This window comes from Mauremys mutica, chromosome 4 (genome assembly GCF_020497125.1).
Source record: "Mauremys mutica isolate MM-2020 ecotype Southern chromosome 4, ASM2049712v1, whole genome shotgun sequence".
Taxonomy (NCBI): Eukaryota; Metazoa; Chordata; order Testudines; family Geoemydidae; genus Mauremys; species Mauremys mutica.
Window position 1 is genome coordinate 148,411,317 of NC_059075.1, and position 20,150 is coordinate 148,431,466.

Here is a 20,150-nt window from a genome sequence, read left to right on the forward strand (position 1 = left end):
TGTTCGGCTTTTCATGTCTTACTCTTGCTGACTACAGGGGGCAGTAGTTAAAATAGTTTTGGTTGGGTGCTTGTTTATACATGTAATCGATTATGAACGTGAAGATTGTGCTTTTTATAAATTAATTCGCTATGTAGTCTGTGATAGTATTTGTTGTATTTGAGCACAATACAAGTATTGTACTGGGATCCCACTGGATTTTTTTAAGTGCTACACTATTCAATTATGAATATAAAGATGCATCCATCAAGTTACATTAGTTTAATTTAAAAATTCACTTAGAAAATATTTATTTCAAGTTTATAAAAATATTTTAAACTATACAACATATATATTTACTATTTAAATACTTGCCTTTAAATGCTAATATTTAGATGTCACAAGTATCAACATTGAATTTTGTTTCTAAAATGGATACTATACAATGGTCCAGGAAATGTTCTAGGATTGTTTGTTCTGATTAATTCTTTCACTGTGTTTTTAACCATCATAATATTTAACACCAGTGGTTTGTTTTCTTCTCATTTGAATATTTTGTTTTTTTAAAAACAGATTGTGATATAAAATCTGCCACATTTTTATTTTGAACATTTTAAAATCTTGTTCCTATTTTGGTCTTATTGTCAATTTAATTGTTCCTCAAGATTTCTTCCCTGCCCTTAGCTCAGCATGCCTGCTGAGCTCCTAAATTCTGCAAGTTTTCCTAGGTTCCACCACATCCTGCAGCCCTCCTGGGCATACAGTTTTCTTGCCTGAGTCACCTGCCACATACTTTGTAGCTCTTCTAGGTTCCATACCTCAATCCTTCCTCCTAGTTCCATTTTTTTAGTCCATGTAGACTTTAAAGACTGTAGGAGCTGGTGTAGTTCCTGCTGACTCACTAAGGTCTGCCTATAGGTCCTGTGGACATTAAAAGTCCAGAAGGAGTAGTAATCAAGGCATGGCGTGTGAGGAAGAAAGGGAGGCTGGGGAGTAGGGGGAAGCTGACATGGAAAGGTTTCCTGGCTGGGGAGCCAAGCATCCAGTGTTATGCAGAGCTCTTCAGTGCCACAATGTTCCTCGGGTCTCAATGCCCTGCAAAGTGTTTTGGCTCATGTGCCCACCTCTAAAGATTTTGAGTTCTACAGTGTGTCCTACTGTGCATGCAATCAGTTTTTCGTATGGGATTTTTTTTCTCTCTCTCTAAATGAAGTTAAGATTGAGAGCACATACCAAAGAAATATGAGTCACAATATACAACTTTCTATACCTGTTGTATTACATGAAGTTTACAAGCTTAAATGTCAAGTATCAGAGGGGTAGCCGTGTTCTTGCATCCGAAGAAGTGGGTATTCACCCACGAAAGCTCATGCTGCAAAACGTCTGTTAGTCTATAAGGTGCCACAGGATTCTTTGAAGCTTAAATGTATAGCTCTGGGTTTGAAGCTGCTGGAGGAATCAGTGTTTAACAGTTAACTATACTTTGAGACTGTGTGCATGAGATGTTTAATGGTTATACTATAGTTTATGGTTTAAAACTAGATCTGACAAAGGGACAGAAGAAGGGGTGAATTTCAGATGGTTTCAAACATGGTTTGGGTCACTAGTAAAAATAAATCAGGTAGTCTTGAGTCTAGCTCTTTATGCCTCAGACATGTGAAGTCCAACATATAATCTGACAAAATGCAGTATGATAAGCAGTATGTACTACAGAAAGGATGAGAACAGGTTGCTGCAAGACAGAAGTGAGGTGTATTGAATGGGTTTTGGAAGGAGGATTGTAGTGGTGTGGTTTCCTATGCTAAGTTTTGGTTCTGGCAATATTTTAGGTACAAGGAACTGCTGCAGTAACAAAACTGCTAATTGTACGAACTACTACCACTATGAAGAGGAAGAGTAGTAGAAGATGCAGTAATGCGTGTCAATATCATTCATGTGGTCGGAGACAGGGTGAGGAAGAATATGTTTCTCATATGCATGTAATTCTTAAAAAAATGTGTAAAAAATGCATGGTATTTAGCACTTAATTATCTAGAATAGTTGAAGCTACATTAAGTAACATACCAAAACAAACCATTTTCAAGAGGCATCTAGATGGAAAAATAATTAAGTAACTATAACTCCCTCTCTTCCCACCTGCTTCAGTCAAACAAGTTATTGGTCTGAATACAGAGGTAACTGAGGGCAGGTCTACATTACTGCTTAAGTCAATCTAACCTCACTCAGGGGTGTGAAAAATCCTCTCCCTCCACCCCCATCTCACCAAGGTGGAGTAATTATGCCAATAGGAAAGCGCTCTCCCATTGGCATAGCATCTTCATCAGACGCACTGCAGTGGCACAGTTGTGCTGATATACCACTGTAGTGTAGACTTACCCTGAGCAAAATTCTATGGCCTGCATTGAATGGGGGACAGACTGATGATCTAATGGTCTCTTCTGGCATTAAGATATGCATCTGCCTCCTAGCCACCCTTCCACCATTATATTTCTGCCATCCATGAAGAGGGAATCTGTATTCTGGCAATTCTTAACTTTTGAGTGAATGATCTTTCAATCCTAATTGTACTCTTTTTTTAAATTGTAATGTTCTAGGTTTTTAAAAAAACACCAAACAAATTCTACTATGTGCATCTTTAACAAACCCCTCCCTCCATGTGTCATCAGCAGACTTCTTCTCTGGGAAGTAGCCAATAGAACAGGAAGTGTAATACACAAACAGTAGGTATATGTGTAGGAGTAGCCCCATTTTAGACAATCTAACCAAGGACAAAAAATTGTCAGACAGTGTGGTTAAGTAGCCTAGACTTGTCTGCCACATTAGAGATCTGTGTTCCATTCCCAGTTTGCATAATCTCTCAATGGGGGGCAGAGGGGAGTGAGCCCTTATTCATTCTCTTGCTTGTTTCTGTGCTACCCTGAGTTAGAGCTCCAGTGACGTGCTGAAGTGACACATCAGGGACCAGTGCATGTGCAGTGTACTACAATGTTGAGGGGTTTGGCAGGAAGTAAAAAACAAATTACTATACAAACCACACATGGAAAACGTGAAAAAGACAATCACAAGGGACTCATGCCCATGCTAGGCTAGTCCCTTGGTATAGACTCATAACTATGTACCATCTTTTGCCAGCAAGGGGCACACTGCCCTCTATAAACAGCCTCCTCTCCCAATTTTACAACAATTGAATTTGAATAGATTGTTTGTATAGTATAGCTAATACGGTATTTTTTGCACATACAGCTACCTTTGGAAATGCTGAAGAAACAGATGGTAGCAGTCGGCATTCACTAAACTCAGATTCTGTAAGTTTGAAACATACCGAATATAAATCTGTTTTGAAGTGAGCACCTTCAATTTAACCTTAAGAATACTGTACAACACAAAAGACAAGAATGTTCACTGTAAGGGGATTCTACTTATTTTTACATTTCCAAAAAGCAGTCATCACAAATATCTGAGTGAATGTAGAGGAATAAGACAACATAGTGACTAAGAAAACAAAAAGATTGTTGCCCTCTTAAATATTTAACTATATAGTGTAATAGCCACATCCCTCCATTCCTTCATCCAGGCAAAAGGCTGAGAAAATAGATCAGCTTTGCATCATGCCCTGAGTCAATAGACTCTGGCTCTGTTAGTAAATATCCAAACTGAGGGTCCTCTAGTAGGAATTCCTCAGCTCCAGAGATTCCAGATGTAGAGATTTTTTTTAACCAGTGTCTAAGTTGTCTTCATCTGCCATTGTATATATACAATGTATATATACAACCAGCGCCATGCACTTTGTAAGCACCCTGGGGACCAAGAGAGGCCAAAGGGTAGTGCCGTGACTTGGAAATGGCACCCTCCCACTACAAAATGGAGGAAGCGCCTGTGGCCCAGGAATATAAAAATGCAGAAATAAGAGTCTTTCAAGTCAAAGGCAGCGTATCAGTCTCCCGAATCCAGGGAGGGGATGATGAGGACCAGGGAGACCATGCAAAACTTCAACTTCATGAGAGACTTGTTGAGGCGGTGCACATCCAGGATGGGTCTGAGGCAGGGGTGGGCAAACTTTTTGGCCTGAGGGCCACATCTGGGTACAGAAATTGTACAGCAGGCCATTAATGCTCATGAAATTGGAGTCTGGGGTGTGGGCTCCAGCTGGGGAGGCAGGCAGGCAGGCTCTGGTGTGGGGCTGGAAATGAAGGATTTGGGGTGCAGGAGGGTGCCCCGGGCTGGGATAGATGGGCTCAGAGGACGGGAGGGGAATCAGGGCTGGAGGTTGGGGCACAGGGGGGTGGGGGCTCAGGGGGTGCAGGCTCTAGGTAGCGCTTACCTCGAGCAGCTCCCGGAAGCAGCAGCATACCCCTCTCTGGCTCCTGTGCGGTGCTTCCCCTGCAGCTCCCACTGGTGGAGCGGCGCAGCAGGGGAACACGCCACTGCTTCCAGGAGCCATGTGGTACGTCCCCCGACCCTGCTCCCTGGCGGGAGCTCAAGGGCCAGATTAAAAATTCTGACGGGTCGGACGCAGCCCCATGGCCATAGTTTGCCCACCCCTGATCTGAGGCCTCCTTTCACTTTCGAGATTAGGAAGAACCAGGAGTAGAACACCTTTCCTGTCACATCCTTAGGAACCTTCACCACAGCCCCTAGACGCAGGAGGTTCTTGACCTCCTGAACGAGGAATTGCTCATGAGAAGGGTCCCTGAAGAGGGACAGAGAAGTGGGGGGCAGCAGCGGCCAAAAATTTCAGGGTACAGCCCCATGATATTATATCCAGAACCCAGCAATCTGACATAACCTGCAACCAGGCTGAGTGGTAGGGGAACAGGCGGTTGAGGAAAAGTAGCAGTGGATCTGGAGAATTGACTGGGGTGTCACTCTCAACCATGCCATCAAAATGAGTGTTTCTGCCCCACAGAATGGTTGGTCTGGCCGGTTTGCGCAGGTGAGCGGGAGGTAGAAGGGCAGTGACGACTAAAAGTAGTGTCCCTGTCCTTTCTTTTTGCAGGTCCAGGGTGAGACTGCCATGACCTCAACGGAGGGGGCGGCCAGAATGGTTTACACACCGACTGCAGTGTGTGAATAGCCAGGTGAATAGCCTTCATCCCGTGCAGCCTCACATCAGCCTGCTCAGAAAACAGACCACTTCTGTCAAAGGAAGGTCTTGTATAGACGTCTGCATCTCCTGGTAGAAATCTGTGATCCTAAGCCAAGAGCTGCGCCTCAACCACTGAAGATACCACCACCCTGGCTGCTGAGTCCGCCATGTCCCTGGCCATCTGAAGGGCACAGCAGGCTGTCTCCTCCAAAGCCCTCCCCACTCCACCCATTCTCCATCACACCTGACACCTGCTATCCTTCCTGTCACTCTGGTCCGTAATATGGCTGTCAGCTTTGACTCCACCTTTGTTCAAGACCTGCACAACATCCAGGCCATGTCCAAATCTTCCTAATATTGACTCCCTAACATAGCTAACCCCTTTTCTCTTCATACCACTAAAATTATTGTCCTCTCAGATAGGTTGTGACATGGCCAGAATTTTCTCCCACTTCTGGGTCTCTCCACTTGCTCTCCTTTCTTCACTGCTTGAAATTCAAACTTCTGGTCTTTACAGACCGTCACAACTTAAGTATCTCTACTCTGTCAGCTTTCATTACCCATTAATCAGTTTCTTCCATAAGCACTGCCATAAAGAGCAACACTAAAGAGTGCATGAAACACCCTTCCTAAGTAGTCCATAAATCTATTACTCTGTTCTCCTTTAAATCCTTCCTCAAGAGCAACTTTTCTCAAGATGCCTACCAAAAAACAAAAAAGAAAAACAAAAACAAAAAAAACAACCCCAACTGATGATAGATGCCCAGAGGGACTTCTGGTATTTGTTTTGTCTTTGCAAATAAACATGCCTGTAACTATTTTCCCCATCTTCTCCCCCAAATATTTTTGATGCCTCCTTTAAAATTAAAATTCTTTGAGGCAGGAACTATGTGTATCTCCAAGTTTGTAATTTATCACAAAGGGGGCGCAATTTTGATTACAGCCTCCAAGTGCTACCTCAATTCAAACAACAGTTGGTAATAATAAATTAGCTGACCTAAAGTAAACCCTAAATACATTTACTGAAAAACCCTTGTGCAATCTCAAGTTTCACTCCCATGGTTCAGGGAAAAAGAGGGAGACTGATCTGAACATCCAAGTCTCTCTGGGACCCTGTCAGTTTCATTATACCAATTTTCTATCAGCAGCAGCCTAAATAAATTCAAATGAGAGAATATAGTAAGAATTTGTATACAGTGCCTAACTCAAGGAGGAACAAGCCAGAAGGACTGATGCAAATTTCTATATCCTCACTACTTCTGGATATCCTCACATCCCAAAGCTTTCCAAAGCAGCAAATGGGGTTTTAGCCACACAAATATTGACTCTAATGGGAGTTCTACTGCTCCCACAAAATTCTGTGCACTGCTTTGAAACATTTACAGATTAGGATTACAAGGAATGAAAAGACACATGATTACAATGGTCAGAGAGCTGATTTGATCAAAGCTTACCATACTGCATTCTGGAACATTCCCCCGGTATGTGGGATTGCAAGTTACATGTTTTCCTGTTCCAAGCTACTCCCCCATCTTTCACATTGACCTGATCTCTGTCTTACTAGGCATGCTATTAGTCTAGGGGACTTTCCTTTCAAATTAAAGGTATTTTGGGACTTTCATCTGAAGCTCAGGTCTAACTATATAGTCTCCTTCAGAGGGTTAGAAGTCAAAATATCTTTCTACAATTATTTTTTCACTTTTCTATGGCTCTTAGAACGCCAATTCTATAGCAAAGTACTTGTGAATGGAAGCAGCTTAGGCACGAGGTAAAAGAACCATAATAGTAGTAATTGACTTCATACTGCATGGATCAAAAAAATAAGGCCCAGTCAAACTAAAAATGGACTATAAAATTCAAAGAGACAGGGATAGACTAGGAGAATAGTTAGATGTGTGATTTACTCAAACACTGGCCAAAAAGAGTCATTGCAATTTTTTTTATATATACAGAAGCATCACCATCATGTAGCAGTAAGGGGATATACGCTCTAAACAGTTCTGCTGCTATTGCACAAGTAATTTTGGATTCAGTTTTAGACACCTCATGACCAGAAATTCTTTTAATTTGATAATGTAACTCAGAAGAGCAGCAACAATTATAGTGCTGGAAGGGATGGGGGCGGGGGGGAGAAAGTCTCCTGAGGTAGGAAATCTAACTAGAAAACTCTGCTAAAAAGCTATAAAACTCTTACAAAAACTAACTATAAAGGCAGTGGCAAGGCCAAAAGAGAGCACTTGATTGAGTTCCAAACACTGGACATTGTGATCCAGGCCATATGGCAGTAAGAAGGAACTGGAGCAGCAGTCCAGTCCTCTCTGCTCCACCCTTTAATTCCTTTGGTTGAAAGCATTCAGATGGCATGGGTGCATATATGGACCAAAGGGCACTGTTGAAAGAATTCGCCTACACTGGAAGACACGTAGGGACCAATACTCGAAGTAGCAGCTCACTCACCCAAAAGCCCTGGTCACACAAAACCTTCCCTAATTGAAAACACAAGTCTCAATCCAAAAACTGACATCTCAACACAATTTGGTTAACAGTTCAAAAGGTTTTGTTTTTGTTCCAATGCAGAACAAAACCTAGCTCCATAACCTCTATTGAAATGTACATATGAATGAAAGCTCAGATAATGGAAAACTGGAGTCAGATTGTACAGATGTCTAATTAGTGTCTTGGAAATCATTAGTTCTATGAAATACTCCCAAAAGGACTGAATAAAATGCTCAGTCAACATATTTAAAACATTTTTAAAGGAGGAACAAAAAAAATGTGTACACCCGAGTGAATAAGAGAAATGAACTAGGTTTCCTCACCTTTTGAAGACAGCTGTTTCAGTTTTAGCATCTACATTAAGGCTCAGTGTTTCCTTCATGCTGCCATTCATTACTGTCTCAGTTACCTTGTCTGCATTTTCCACATCATCTTCTCCATCTGAGCTGGCCTCCATAGCAACACTTCCTTGGGCTGACACAGAGAAACAAATTAGGATATTGCTAATGATTTTTATAGTTAATGAGCAAGTACAAATCAGTGAGGATGTGTAGGAGGATAATGTCTACTATAATCATACATAATCTTCATGCAGTTTTGTTTACTTTGAAAATCCCACACAGCAGGTAAAAATTAGGGCTTGTCCACACAGGGAAATTTACTGATATAACTCATTTTAACACTTATTCTGGAACAAGAGTATTCACACAGGGAGTTATACTGGTATTATCATACTGGTACAGGTCTCCTGGTAAGTTACCTACGTAGACAAGCCCATAGTTAGGTCTGAAGATCCTGGAATTCTAGCACTTATGTTCATTAACAATGCAATTGGGAAGTGGGGTAACATGGGTTTGAGCTGGTAAATTTTAATCCACTTTGAGCATATGTTGGAAAAGCTAGATGACAGGAGGGAGAGAAGGGCACACAGACTGTTCACTGCTGCATCCAAAGACTCAAGAGGCTAAAGGCCATCTTAACTAACTAAAAGCTCTGCCCAAGTTTCACTGACTAATAAAAAGTAAAGTTAATATTAACACTAATAGCTTGTTTTTATACAGTGCTTTTCTTCCGTGGATCTCAAAACTCATTTCAGAAGAGGTCAGTATCCTTACCCTCCATTTACCAATGGGGAAACAGAGGTGCTAAGAGGAGAAATTACTTGCCCAAGATCTCCCTGGAAGTCCATGGTAGAACCGGGAAGTCCAATGCTCTACTCATTTAAGCCACTCTGCTTCGGTTATTCATTTGCACATAGTTTGAATAATTTCAGTGCACTTACCCTCTGGCTGTGTTGCAAGTGGAGATACATTTGCACTCAGGGGATCCATTGGTTCTGTGTTTGTTTCCATTTCCACAGGAGAATTACTTCTTAAAGACTCTTTAGAACTTAAATACAAATGAAAGTGAATTACATTTTGGAAAAAGATTTCTAAACATTAAAATGCAATTTGCTCACATACAACCAGAACCTTTAAAAATAATGTTTCTATCAACTCCAGAATCCTACTGAAATCAACTATACTAAAACTCATCCAAGAATATGAAAAGAATTTTAAGGATGCAAAGTCAAACACTAAAAAGTTAGGAAATGCCAGAATTAAGATTTCCTGGTTTACTATCATGAAGAGCATGCATGTGTGTGAGAGAGGGGGGCATTGGATAAAAAGGACATGGGTAATTTTTTTTGCCCCTTGCAATTTCCATTTCAATATATTTTCAGCTATATATTGTCCCTTTCAAGGAAATGGTATCTGGGCAAGAGGGTTGCTCAATCTCTATATCCAAATCAAATCAATGCTATCTCTGCCAATGAGGTTGATCTACCACCACCAACCACAAAGGTGGTCTTTATAACATGGATGCTTGTCCACTGGTATCTGGATTAAGATCTCAAAATTTATACATCCCACAGAACCCCAGACAGCACATTTCTGCCACTTCCAGTCTGAAATAATTGTAAATGATTTCTTGCCCTGATTCAGCAAAAATATCCCTATTCATGAAAGCATGTGTTTAAGTCCCATAAAAGGCAATGCTCCGTGCAGGATAGCAGTCCACCCACATGCTATCAACTGCAGAATTAGGGTCTCATTTTGAAGTGAATTTGAAACAGTGGGTTTCTTCCTTTACTATTCCAAGGGCACAAGATGCAATTTACACAGTAGGGACTGGGACCCCAAAACTGCAGCAGAAACCTTGAAATTATGCAGCTCTGTTCACCTTTACTTCCAAGCAGTCCAGCTCAGACAATATCCCTTGTGTTATTTAAATTTGATATTAAATTCAATTTATTGTACAATGCTCCCAAATTTTCAATTTTGAAATGTGCTGTAGATTCGGATACTATCAATGTTTAATTGCATTGCAGAAGCTACAGGAAAAAAAATACAGATATTGTCAGGTAGATAGGTAACAAAACCCCAAACTGTTCCTTATTAAATTGTTGGATGCTTGTTACAGAGAGGGGATGCATCTCTTTCCCATCATCTATGAGCAGAGGTCATTTTAAGCTTGGGAGGGCAGTTTGAATTACTTGGTCCTCACACTAGTAATTCTTGACAAGCTAGCTGCCAATTGCACCATGCCCCCATTTCGGGCATTGAATTGAAGAGCTGTAATGGTGACATTTGAAATGATATGAGACTTCATTATAACAACCCAGTGGAGATGAATGGTGCAGTTCACATCTCTTGGACCAGCTGCTTCAGGGCAGCTGCAGACTCAGGCAGACATCACTGCATCTGTTTAATTGATTTATATTCTGAATATTATCTTCACCAACCATGCAGGCAAGAGACTAAGGCATGGTCTACACTACAAAGTTAAGTCAAACCAGCTAACCCTGAGCAACGCAGTTAAGCTGACCTAACCCCCAGTGTAGCTAACAATCTGTCAATGGAAAAATTCTTCAGTCGACCTAGCTGCTGCCTCTCAGTGATTACCTATGCAGACAGGAGAACCCCTCCAATTGCTGTTGCTGTAGGCAGTGTCTACGCTGAAGTGCTACAGCGGGGCAGCTGTGCTGCTGTAGTATTTCAAGTGTAGACCAGCCCTAAATGAAAAAGTATATTCTGGAGTACAATAATTTGGCAATTTTTTGAAGATTCACATTTATGGGGATATTTACATGGCTACAAACTCATTATACCTAGGTCTCTGACTATTTGTGATGTAAACCAATACACAGCAAAAAAAAAGTGCCAAACACTTCAAAGTACTATGGGACTGTCTAAGCAAGTCACCCTGGGCTTCATGGAGTGGATGAATTTTCAGTCATATACAAAACTATTTTCTTTACATCACAAAACAGAGCCATCATAGACTCTTTCAATTTATTCCACATTAAACAGCTGCATGTGTCACTTAGGCCCAATCTACAGCCATAGTCCACTTATATTTAAAAAAAAAGAAAGAAAAAAATAGTGTGGCTAGGACCCAAACATCCTAGCAATCAACCAAATTGATTAGCAAGATATGATTAGATACCATCTACACCAGAAATGGACTGTATCTGGGTCTCCTGAGTAGATTATAGTTAGAATCATAGAATATCAGGGTTGGAAGGGACCTCAGGAGGTCATCTAGTCCAACCCCCTGCTCAAAGGCAGGACCAATTCCCAACTAAATCATCCCAGTCAGGGCTTTGTCAAGCCTAACCTTAAAAACCTCTAAGGCAGGAGATGCCCCCCACCTCCCTAGGTAACCCATTCCAGTCCTTCACCACCCTCCCAGTGAAAAAGTTTTTCCTAATATCCAACCTAAACCTCTCCCACTGCAACTTGAGACCATTACTCCTTGTTCTGTCGTCAGGTACCACTGAGAACAGTCTAGATCCATCCTCTTTGGAACCCCCATTCAGGTAGTTGAAAGCAGCTATCAAATCCCCCCTCGTTCTTCTCTTCTGCAGACTAAACAATCCCAGTTCCCTCAGCCTATCCTCATAAGTCATGTGCTCCAGCCCCCTAATCATTTTTGTTGCCCTCTGCTGGACTCTCTCCAATTTTTCCACATCCTTCTTGTAGTGTGGGGCAGTTGTAGAGTAGATGACACCTTTACGCACAATATCCCTTTTAACTCCACAAAAAATCCTCAACGTGGTACAGCAAACTACAAATAACACTAATTATGTTAGGTTTCAGAGTAGCAGCCATGTTAGTCTGTATCCGCAAAAAGAACAGGAGTATTTGTGGCACCTTAAAGACTAACAAATTTATTTTAGCATGAGCTTTCGTGAGCTGCAGCTCACTTCTTCGGATGCATAGAATGGAACACACAGAGAGGAGAAATTTATACATAGAGAGAACATGAAAAGGTGGAAGTATGCATACCAACAGGAAGAGTCTAATCAATTGAGATGAGCTATCGTCAGCAGGAGGAAAAAAAACTTTTTGAAGTGATAATTAAGATGGCCCATAGAAGGTGTGAGGAGAACTTAACATAGGGAAATAGATTCAGTTAGTGTAATGACCCAACCATTCCCAGTCTCTGTTTAGGCCACAGTTAATTGTGTCTAGTTTGCATATTAATTCAAGTTCAGCAGTTTCTCTTTGGAGTCTGTTTTTGAAGTTTTTTTGTTGCAAAATTGCCACCTTCAAGTCTGTCACTGAGTGGTTAGAGAGGTTGAAGTGTTCTCCCACTGGTTTTTGAATGTTATGATTCCTGATGTCAGATTTGTGTCCATTTATTCTTTTGCGTAGAGACTGTCCGGTTTGGCCAACGTACATGGCAGAGGGGCATTGCTGGCACATGATGGCATATATCACGTTGGTAGATGTGCAGGTGTACGAGCCCCTGATGGCGTGTCTGATGTGATTAGGTCCTATGATGGTGTCACTTGAATGGATATGTGGACAGAGCTGGCATCTGGCTTTGTTGCAAGGATAGGTTCCTGGGTTAGTGTTTATGTTGTATGGTGTGCGGTTGCTGGTGAGTATTTGCTTCAGGTTGGGAGGCTGTCTATAAGCGAGGACTGGCCTGTCTCCCAAGATCTGTGAGAATGAGGGATCATCTTTAAGGATAGGTTGTAAATCTTTGATGATGCGCTGGAGAGGTTTTAGTTGGGGGCTGTAGGTGATGGCTAGTGGCATTCTGTTATTTTCTTTTTTAGGCCTGTCCTGTAGTAGGTGGCTTCTGGGTACTCTTCTGGCTCTATCAATCTGTTTTTTCACTTCAGCAGGTGGGTATTGTAGTTTTAAGAATGCTTGATAGAGATCTTGTAGGTGTTTATCTCTGTCTGAGGGATTGGAGCAAATACGGTTGTATCTTAGAGCTTGGCTGTAGACAATGGATCGTGTGGTGTGACCAGGATGGAAGCTGGAGGCATGTAAGTAAGTATAGCGGTCAGTGGGTTTCCGGTATAGGGTGGTATTTATGTGACCATCGTTTATTAGCACAGTAGTGTCTAGGAAATGGACCGCTTGTGTGGATTGGTCTAGGCTGAGGTTGATGGTGGGATGGAAATTGTTAAAATCTCGGTGGAATTCCTCGAGGGCTTCTTTTCCATGAGTCCAGACGATGAAGATGTCATCAATGTAGCGCAAGTAGAGTAGGGGCGTTAGGGAACGAGAGCTAAGGAAGCGTTGTTCTAAGTCAGCCATAAAGATGTTGGCATACCGAGGGGCCATGCGGGTACCCATAGCAGTGCCACTGACTTGAAGATATATATTGTCCCCAAATGTGAAATAGTTGTGGGTGTTATGTTTATGTAAATTATGTTTAAAGCAGAACTCCATAATGTATTATGCAAACACTTCTGCAAAAGACATTCATATGCCCACTGAAAGGGACTAGTGCCAGCTTCCATTATAATTGGCAGCTGGTAGCCTTGGCTGAAGAATAATAAAATTCTCTTACCTTAGAGAAAATGTAAACTCTGAAAAAGAAGCCCAGCCAGTTTCTTTTCCTGGCATAGGTTCTTCTGTGCTCCATACATCAGACCCAACAGAATCCAAATTAGCACCATGTGCAGTTTCCATGGGTAAGTCAAAGTTAGCCGACCAGTTTGGTGCTAGAAACAGTGACAATTTCAATGATAAAGTATTTAGAAATTGATATAATTCACTTTTCTTAATATGTTATGAGTCTATACATGCACATATAGCTAACCTGAAACACTGCAAAGTCCCTAATTATAATAGGAGCTTACATAATGTACATATAGAAGAGCATACACTATGCAAACCGAACGCAATTCACAAATACAAAATTAATTTGGTCTCTGAAGCTAGAGCAAAATACCACTATAACTCATGGCATTCTGCAATCAAGACAATCTACCAAATGATACTTAAAATTAAAAATAATTTAATGGAGTTACAGCAGGGATGAATATAGTCCAACATTTTACAGACAAATATGTATTATTTGTTACTGTCAATACCTATTTCTAAAATTGGAAAGTTTTTTAAAACTGTGTTCTTCTCACTGTTTAGCTTCTGTTTACTATGTATGTTTTTCTTAGCTTCAACAAAGAAAATAAATTAATCAGTTCACTAGCACAGTGCTGCAAAGTTTGTTGCAAAAAACAAATGAGGACTTAACATTTTAAAATTTTTCCCATTAGGATTTTAAAGTTTGGAAGAAGTTTATTTTGAAAATAGGTCTCTAACTTAGAGTACTCATTCAAAATACTTTATCTTCCCAGAAGCAAATATTTGTTTTCATTATCATTTACATTCATAAAACAGGCTGAAAAGGAAGCTCTGTGACTAACTAAAATGTTAATAGGAAATCCCAATCTAGACAGATATGGGAGAATATCCACAATGATCAAAACTTGTTGGACACAGATGCCAGGGACACCAATCTGACAAAAGGAAAAAAAAGAAAAAAACCCTCATTTTGTTTTGTTTTTATAATTCCTTATAATCAATATGAAAAATGCTTAGGATTTTTCTACACACAGAAGTTGCACCGGTTTAATTTAAATCAGTTTTATTAAATCAGTGCAACTTGTATGTGTGGACTCTCAATTTAAAAGAGGTTATATCAGTTTAGCTTGCACCTGTGAATTTACTGATGCAACCCAAACTGACCTAATCCAAGTTTAAACTGGTAAGAATTATCTACAAACAAAATTGCACCACTTTTACTAAATCAGTAAAAAATAAAGTCGTGCCTTTAGTAAAACAGGTACAACTCTGTGTGTGTTCAAACCAGGCTTAAGAGCCCCTATAAGTCTAATGACTTAAAACATGAGCTGTAGATACAGACATTTAAAGTCACTTGTTGGCTCCTGTGTAAAACTACTAAAAAAGAACCAGCATGGAGTAAAAGTGTGTCTGAAACGGGTACATATTTTCTGCTCACAGCCAAATTTTTACTTTTACTAGTTTCAGTAAAGATATCAAATGGTTTAGACTGATGGTCTCCAAAGCTTTTATCAGTTTTAAACAGATTCAAACTTGTTTAAACTACACATCCCTTTTGGGGAAAAAACACTTTCTTTAAAAAAAACCCAAACCCATTTTATAAATAGAATACTACACTACTACGTGTCTGACTCAGTCAGGCACCTGAGGTGCTCATACTTGACAACACTCACATCCTGCTACTAGGACTTTACTCAGAAAACCTCATGTTGCAAAGGTGAGATATTAAACTGCAGGGACCTCAAAGTGGCAAGGAAGACAAAATTGAACTATGCGCTACCACTTAAATGAATGACCATTACATTTTCCCACACTGATAACTTGCAATCTAATTCCTCCATCAGCAGGGGCGGCTCTAGGAATCCGGCCGCCCCAAGCACAGCGGCATGCCGCGGGGGGCGCGCTGCCAGTCGCCGGTCCCGCGGGACCAGCGGACCCTCCGCAGTCATGCCTGCGGGAGGTCCACCGGAGGGGGTCCTTGGCACTACAGAGCCTGAGTACACTGGCCTCCTGCTGGTGTAGCATGCTGAAGGGAAGGCAGGTTCCTTGGGCTGGACAGCTCAGTGCCTCTGGAAATCATAACCAGGAGGATGACTGCAGAGGTTTGTACCAAGTGGCAGTGGAGGAAAGGAGCAAGGATGGAAGAAAAAAGGAAAGCTGAAGAAGTGCTGAGTAGCAAAGAGGGTTGATGCCTAAACCTCTTACAGAGGCAAAAGATGGAAGGGACAGGTGCTGGGCCCATCCTCTAATAAGTTAAGAACAGCAGCAACTACTCAATTTGTGTCTGAATTCTCTTTGTTAGGCAGGCCTTCCAAGCGGTCAAGAATCTGTACCAACAGATGTACTCAGTGAGGTTCTTCTGTACTACAAATTGAATGGAAAACAAACACTATTCACCTGGATCGTCTCTGGGATTCTGGTGTAAATGCAATGTGTTTTTCTTCCCATATATCTTCTTCATCAGAACCACCAGGGGCGGTTCTACGTTTTTGGCCGCCCCAAGCAGTCATGCGCGGGAGGCGCCCCGGAGCCGCGGGAGCAGCGGACCTCTCGCGGGCATGACTGCAGAGGGACCGCTGGTCCCGCGTGGCTCGGCTGGACCTCCCGCGGCTGCGGACGGTTCACGGGTCCGGCGGCTCCGCTTGAGCTGCCGCAGTCATGCCTGCGGGAGGTCCAGCCAAGCCGCGGGACGAGCGCCCCCTCCGCAGTCATGACTGCGGCAGGTCCGCCGGCCCAGCCTGCCGCCCCCCCCGGCCGCAGGGGACGCCCCCTAGATTTTGCCGCCCTAGGCACCAGCTTGTTTTGCTGGTGCCTAGAGCCGCCCCTGAGAACCACCATCATCAAACTGCTGTATTCTCTCCTTACAGCATGCCTCAAACAATGCAATATTCCCCTACAGCAGAACACAAAGCAAAAATATGAACAGGAGTAAAGACCATTCACAAACTGTACACTACTCCATTTTAATATAGTCTCAGAAAAGGATAAAGGTGCATATAAAGAGCCCACACTATATCCCATGAATAAGATATGTGCCCAGATTTGGATTAATCAGCTTTGACTAAGTTTTCTATGAGGGCAGTTCAGGAAACTCTGCCCTACAAGGGTGCCTGTTTTACCATTTCCTGCTCACTCCCCTGGACATAGCTAAAGAACATGAAGTTTTGGTGACATTTTTCCCATTGTGGATTCTCTCTCAGCTCACTGCACCAAAGAATGCTCCATATTTGGGGGGGGGGGGAGTGGCGGGAGGTTGAAGGGAGAGGCACACACAGTCAAGGAGGGAGAGGTTAGCACACCAGAGAAACATTTTCTGGGGAAAGATCTTTACACTTCTGTCCCCTTATTCCTTTTACCTTGCTGGCTAAGACCATATTTTGCATTTTGGTGGAAGATTGAGCGGCTACTACCCACACACTATAAACTGAATAAACAAACAGCACAGGCCCAGAGAATGAGATCCGAGTCTATTCTGAATCTGAGGGCTTGTCTACCCAGTGCAGCAATATGCGCTAAAGCAGTGTAATTTCTAAAATACACCAACATGTTGTGCAGTAACTGTCTCATACAGATGCTGCTGGCATGCTCTAGAAGTTCCCTAGGGTGTACTAACTTAGTACTGTCAACAAATACAACATTACCGTGAGCTAGGGAACTCCTAAAGCAGTGGTTCTCAAAGTGTGGGGCACGTCTCCTTAGGGGGCACAGAAAGGATGACAGGACCATCCCCCATAGGGGATAGGAAGGGAATGCCATGCTTCCACCCCTGCTACACCCCCAGATCAGCTCAGTCTCCAACCCCATTCAGACTCCAGTCCAGCTCCACCGCCAGGCCCAGCTTTGCTCTCACCCACAGCTCCACTCCACACTCCATCCTCAGCCCAGCTCTGCCCTCATTCCTTCTCCGTCCCCAGACCAGCTCGCCTCTAGCCCCAGCTCCTCCCCCAGCTCTGCCTTCAGTCCAAGGTCTGCTCCTGAGGAAGCCTTGACTGGGCAGTAATGGTTGGGGGCGGGAATGGCGGCAGCAGACAGGGCAGCGCATCTGGAAAAGTTTGAGCAGCACTGTCCTAGAGCATGCCAGCATGGGTCTACAAGGGCCAGTTAGCACATAACACATTGACACACATCCCTCTAGTACGCTATGCTGCACTGTGCAGACAAGCTCTGAGGCACCTCTACCACAGCAAACAGGCAGCTTTTTACTGCCTTTCCTTTTAGAGCCGGCTAACAGAAGCACTTGTATCTGGTCATACCTTAAAGTGAAAATGGCTCTGCTCAGAAGCTGATACAGAAAGCAGTGCTCAAGTGTCCCAATGACACAGAGGCTTTACATCATTACAAGAAAGTGGGCGGATGAGCTACTCCTCAAAGATAATAGTGAAAAGAATCATTTGACCCACCACCATCCTACATGCTGAAGACAAGTTTTAAAGTTTTAGTATTTGTTTAGCAGTCCACTCTCAAGCACAAAAAAGTCATGATAGCAGCAGGAACGTATACTCACGCTTTCATTTGTGTTGAGGGTAAAGTTGATATCTGACACTCGATCAAAAGACACACTGCAAAAAAAGTACAGATTTATGTACTAAAAGCAAAAAAGATGCTGAAATGTACACAACAAATACAGAGGCATTTTCATACTCAACTCTTTACTGCGCAAGAATATTAAGAGGACTTAAAACTATAAAAGCGGCAGAGTTCTGTGGCATCTTATAGACTAACAAACATATTGGAGCATGAGCTTTTGTGGGTGAATATCCACTTCATCAGATGCATGTAGTGGAAATTTCCAGAGGCAGGTATAAAAATGCAAGCAAGAATCAGGCTAGAGATAATGAGATTAGTTCAATCAGGGAGGGTGAGGCCCTCTTCTAGCAGTTGAGGTGTGAACACCCAGGGAGGAAAAACTGCTTTTGTAGTTGGCAAGCCATTCGCAGTCTTTGTTTAATCCTGAGCTGATGATGTCCAATTTGCAGATGAACTGAAGCTCAGCAGTTTCTCTTTGGAGTCTGGACACAAATCAGATATTAGGAATGGCAATATACAGAAACCTGTAGGAGAACACTTCAGTCTCCCTGAACACACAATAGCAGATTTAAAGGTAGCCATCCTGCAGCAAAAAAATGTCAGGACCAGACTTCAAAGAGAAACTGCTGAGCTTCAGTTCATCTGCAAATTTGACATCATCAGCTCAGGATTAAACAAAGACTGCAAATGGCTTACCAGCTACAAAAGCAGTTTCTCCTCCCTTGGTGTTCACACCTCAACTGCTAGAAGAGGGCCTCACCCTCCCTGATTGAACTAACCTCATTATCTCTAGCCTGATTCTTGCTTGCATTTTTATACCTGCCTCTGGAAATTTCCACTACATGCATCTGATGAAGTGGATATTCACCCACGAAAGTTCATGCTCCAATACGTTTGTTAAGGTGCCACAGAACTCTTTGCCACTTTTACAGATCCAGACTAACACGGCTACCCCGCTGATACTATAAAACTTTAGTAGCAATTTCCCACGCAGCAAGAAAATCTGTGTTTAGGAGAAACATGCCTCCTACTATCATTCAGTTAAACAATTTATCAAATCATGGGATGTATTCCATGCACAAAATCTTACAAGGCAGTTAAGCCAATAATATAAAAAATGGCTACCTTTTATCAGATACATGGACAAAATAAATCCAAATAAAATAACTAAATGCATGTAATGTGGTCAAACACCACACATCTCAATTTCTTTATCTATTTTTAAAATAGAAAAATAGTGAATACACAGTTCCAAGGAATGTCTACAAACTGACAGAATAAATTTTTAAAAATGAGTTGTCAACTAAGGCCCTAAGTCCATCAAAGAGATCCATGCAGGCAGATTTTACACCTGCCCATGGACTTCAGGGAGACTCTGAAGACATCATAATGGTCCACCAAGGCAGATTATTTTGGAAGACTGGACCCTAAATGTAACGTGTCAAAATTAATTGTAAACTTATTTCCTGCGCAAAGAAACCTGATGACCCTTTTCTTACTGACTAGTGAACAGAAAGGAAAACAATTTCATATGTGAAATACTAAGTTCAAAAACTAACATTTATTGTCCCTTTAGGCCTAAAAACTGACCTCTCCACAGTGAGCCCACCTGCAGAGTTTCATCTTAAGGACTGCAAACATTCAGTACTCTTCATGTCCAAAATACCCTTCCTGCAGATGTGAAATGGGGGGAAAGTCTGCCAGCCTTTCAGGACAATTCACAGGTATTCTCTCTTTAAGCACATATATGAGTGAGTTTAAAGTTAGCTGTGCATTTGTTACTCTTCCCCTAAATCCTCACAGCATTAAAGATCTGTTGGAGGAGGGGGTAGAAGAGAAACAGCATTTACAGTTCGTTAGATATGACCTTCAAAGTCAAAGCAGATCAATTTTTAGGCCCAACAATTTTAACAATATTCCTTTCACATAAAAGGACTAGAATCACATAATTGAACCACCATGCAAGTAACTAAAGAATAGCCAGCATTTACAGCTAGAAAGTAGGTAAGATTACAAGCAATGAAGTAACTCATATATATGATTTTTTTTTATGAGAGTCGTGTGTCAGCAAACTTTTGGAACTTTTGGAACAACTGCACTTTATATAAATGATAAAGGCTATAAACTTAAGAACTACAGACTGTAGTACTTGGGTTGAGGCAGTTATAAACAGTTAATGGTACAAGCAG

The 20,150-nt window shown here is 41.9% G+C and overlaps 2 protein-coding genes across 2 annotated transcripts in view; one reads left to right on the forward strand and one right to left on the reverse strand.

Annotated features, from left to right (window-relative positions):
• The window catches only part of LOC123370218 (sodium/hydrogen exchanger 10-like), a 236,024-nt gene extending 230,971 nt beyond the window's left edge, over window positions 1–5,053 (forward strand). Inside the window, exons 26-28 of the mRNA XM_045016557.1 lie at window positions 1,809–1,929; window positions 3,223–3,284; window positions 4,976–5,053. Coding sequence (XP_044872492.1) covers window positions 1,809–1,929; window positions 3,223–3,284; window positions 4,976–5,053 — 261 coding nt within the window. The remainder of the gene's footprint in view (window positions 1–1,808; window positions 1,930–3,222; window positions 3,285–4,975) is intronic.
• LOC123370220 (glycine N-acyltransferase-like protein 3) overlaps window positions 1–20,150 on the reverse strand; it is a 327,798-nt gene that overhangs the window by 296,343 nt on the left and 11,305 nt on the right. The window lies entirely within an intron of this gene.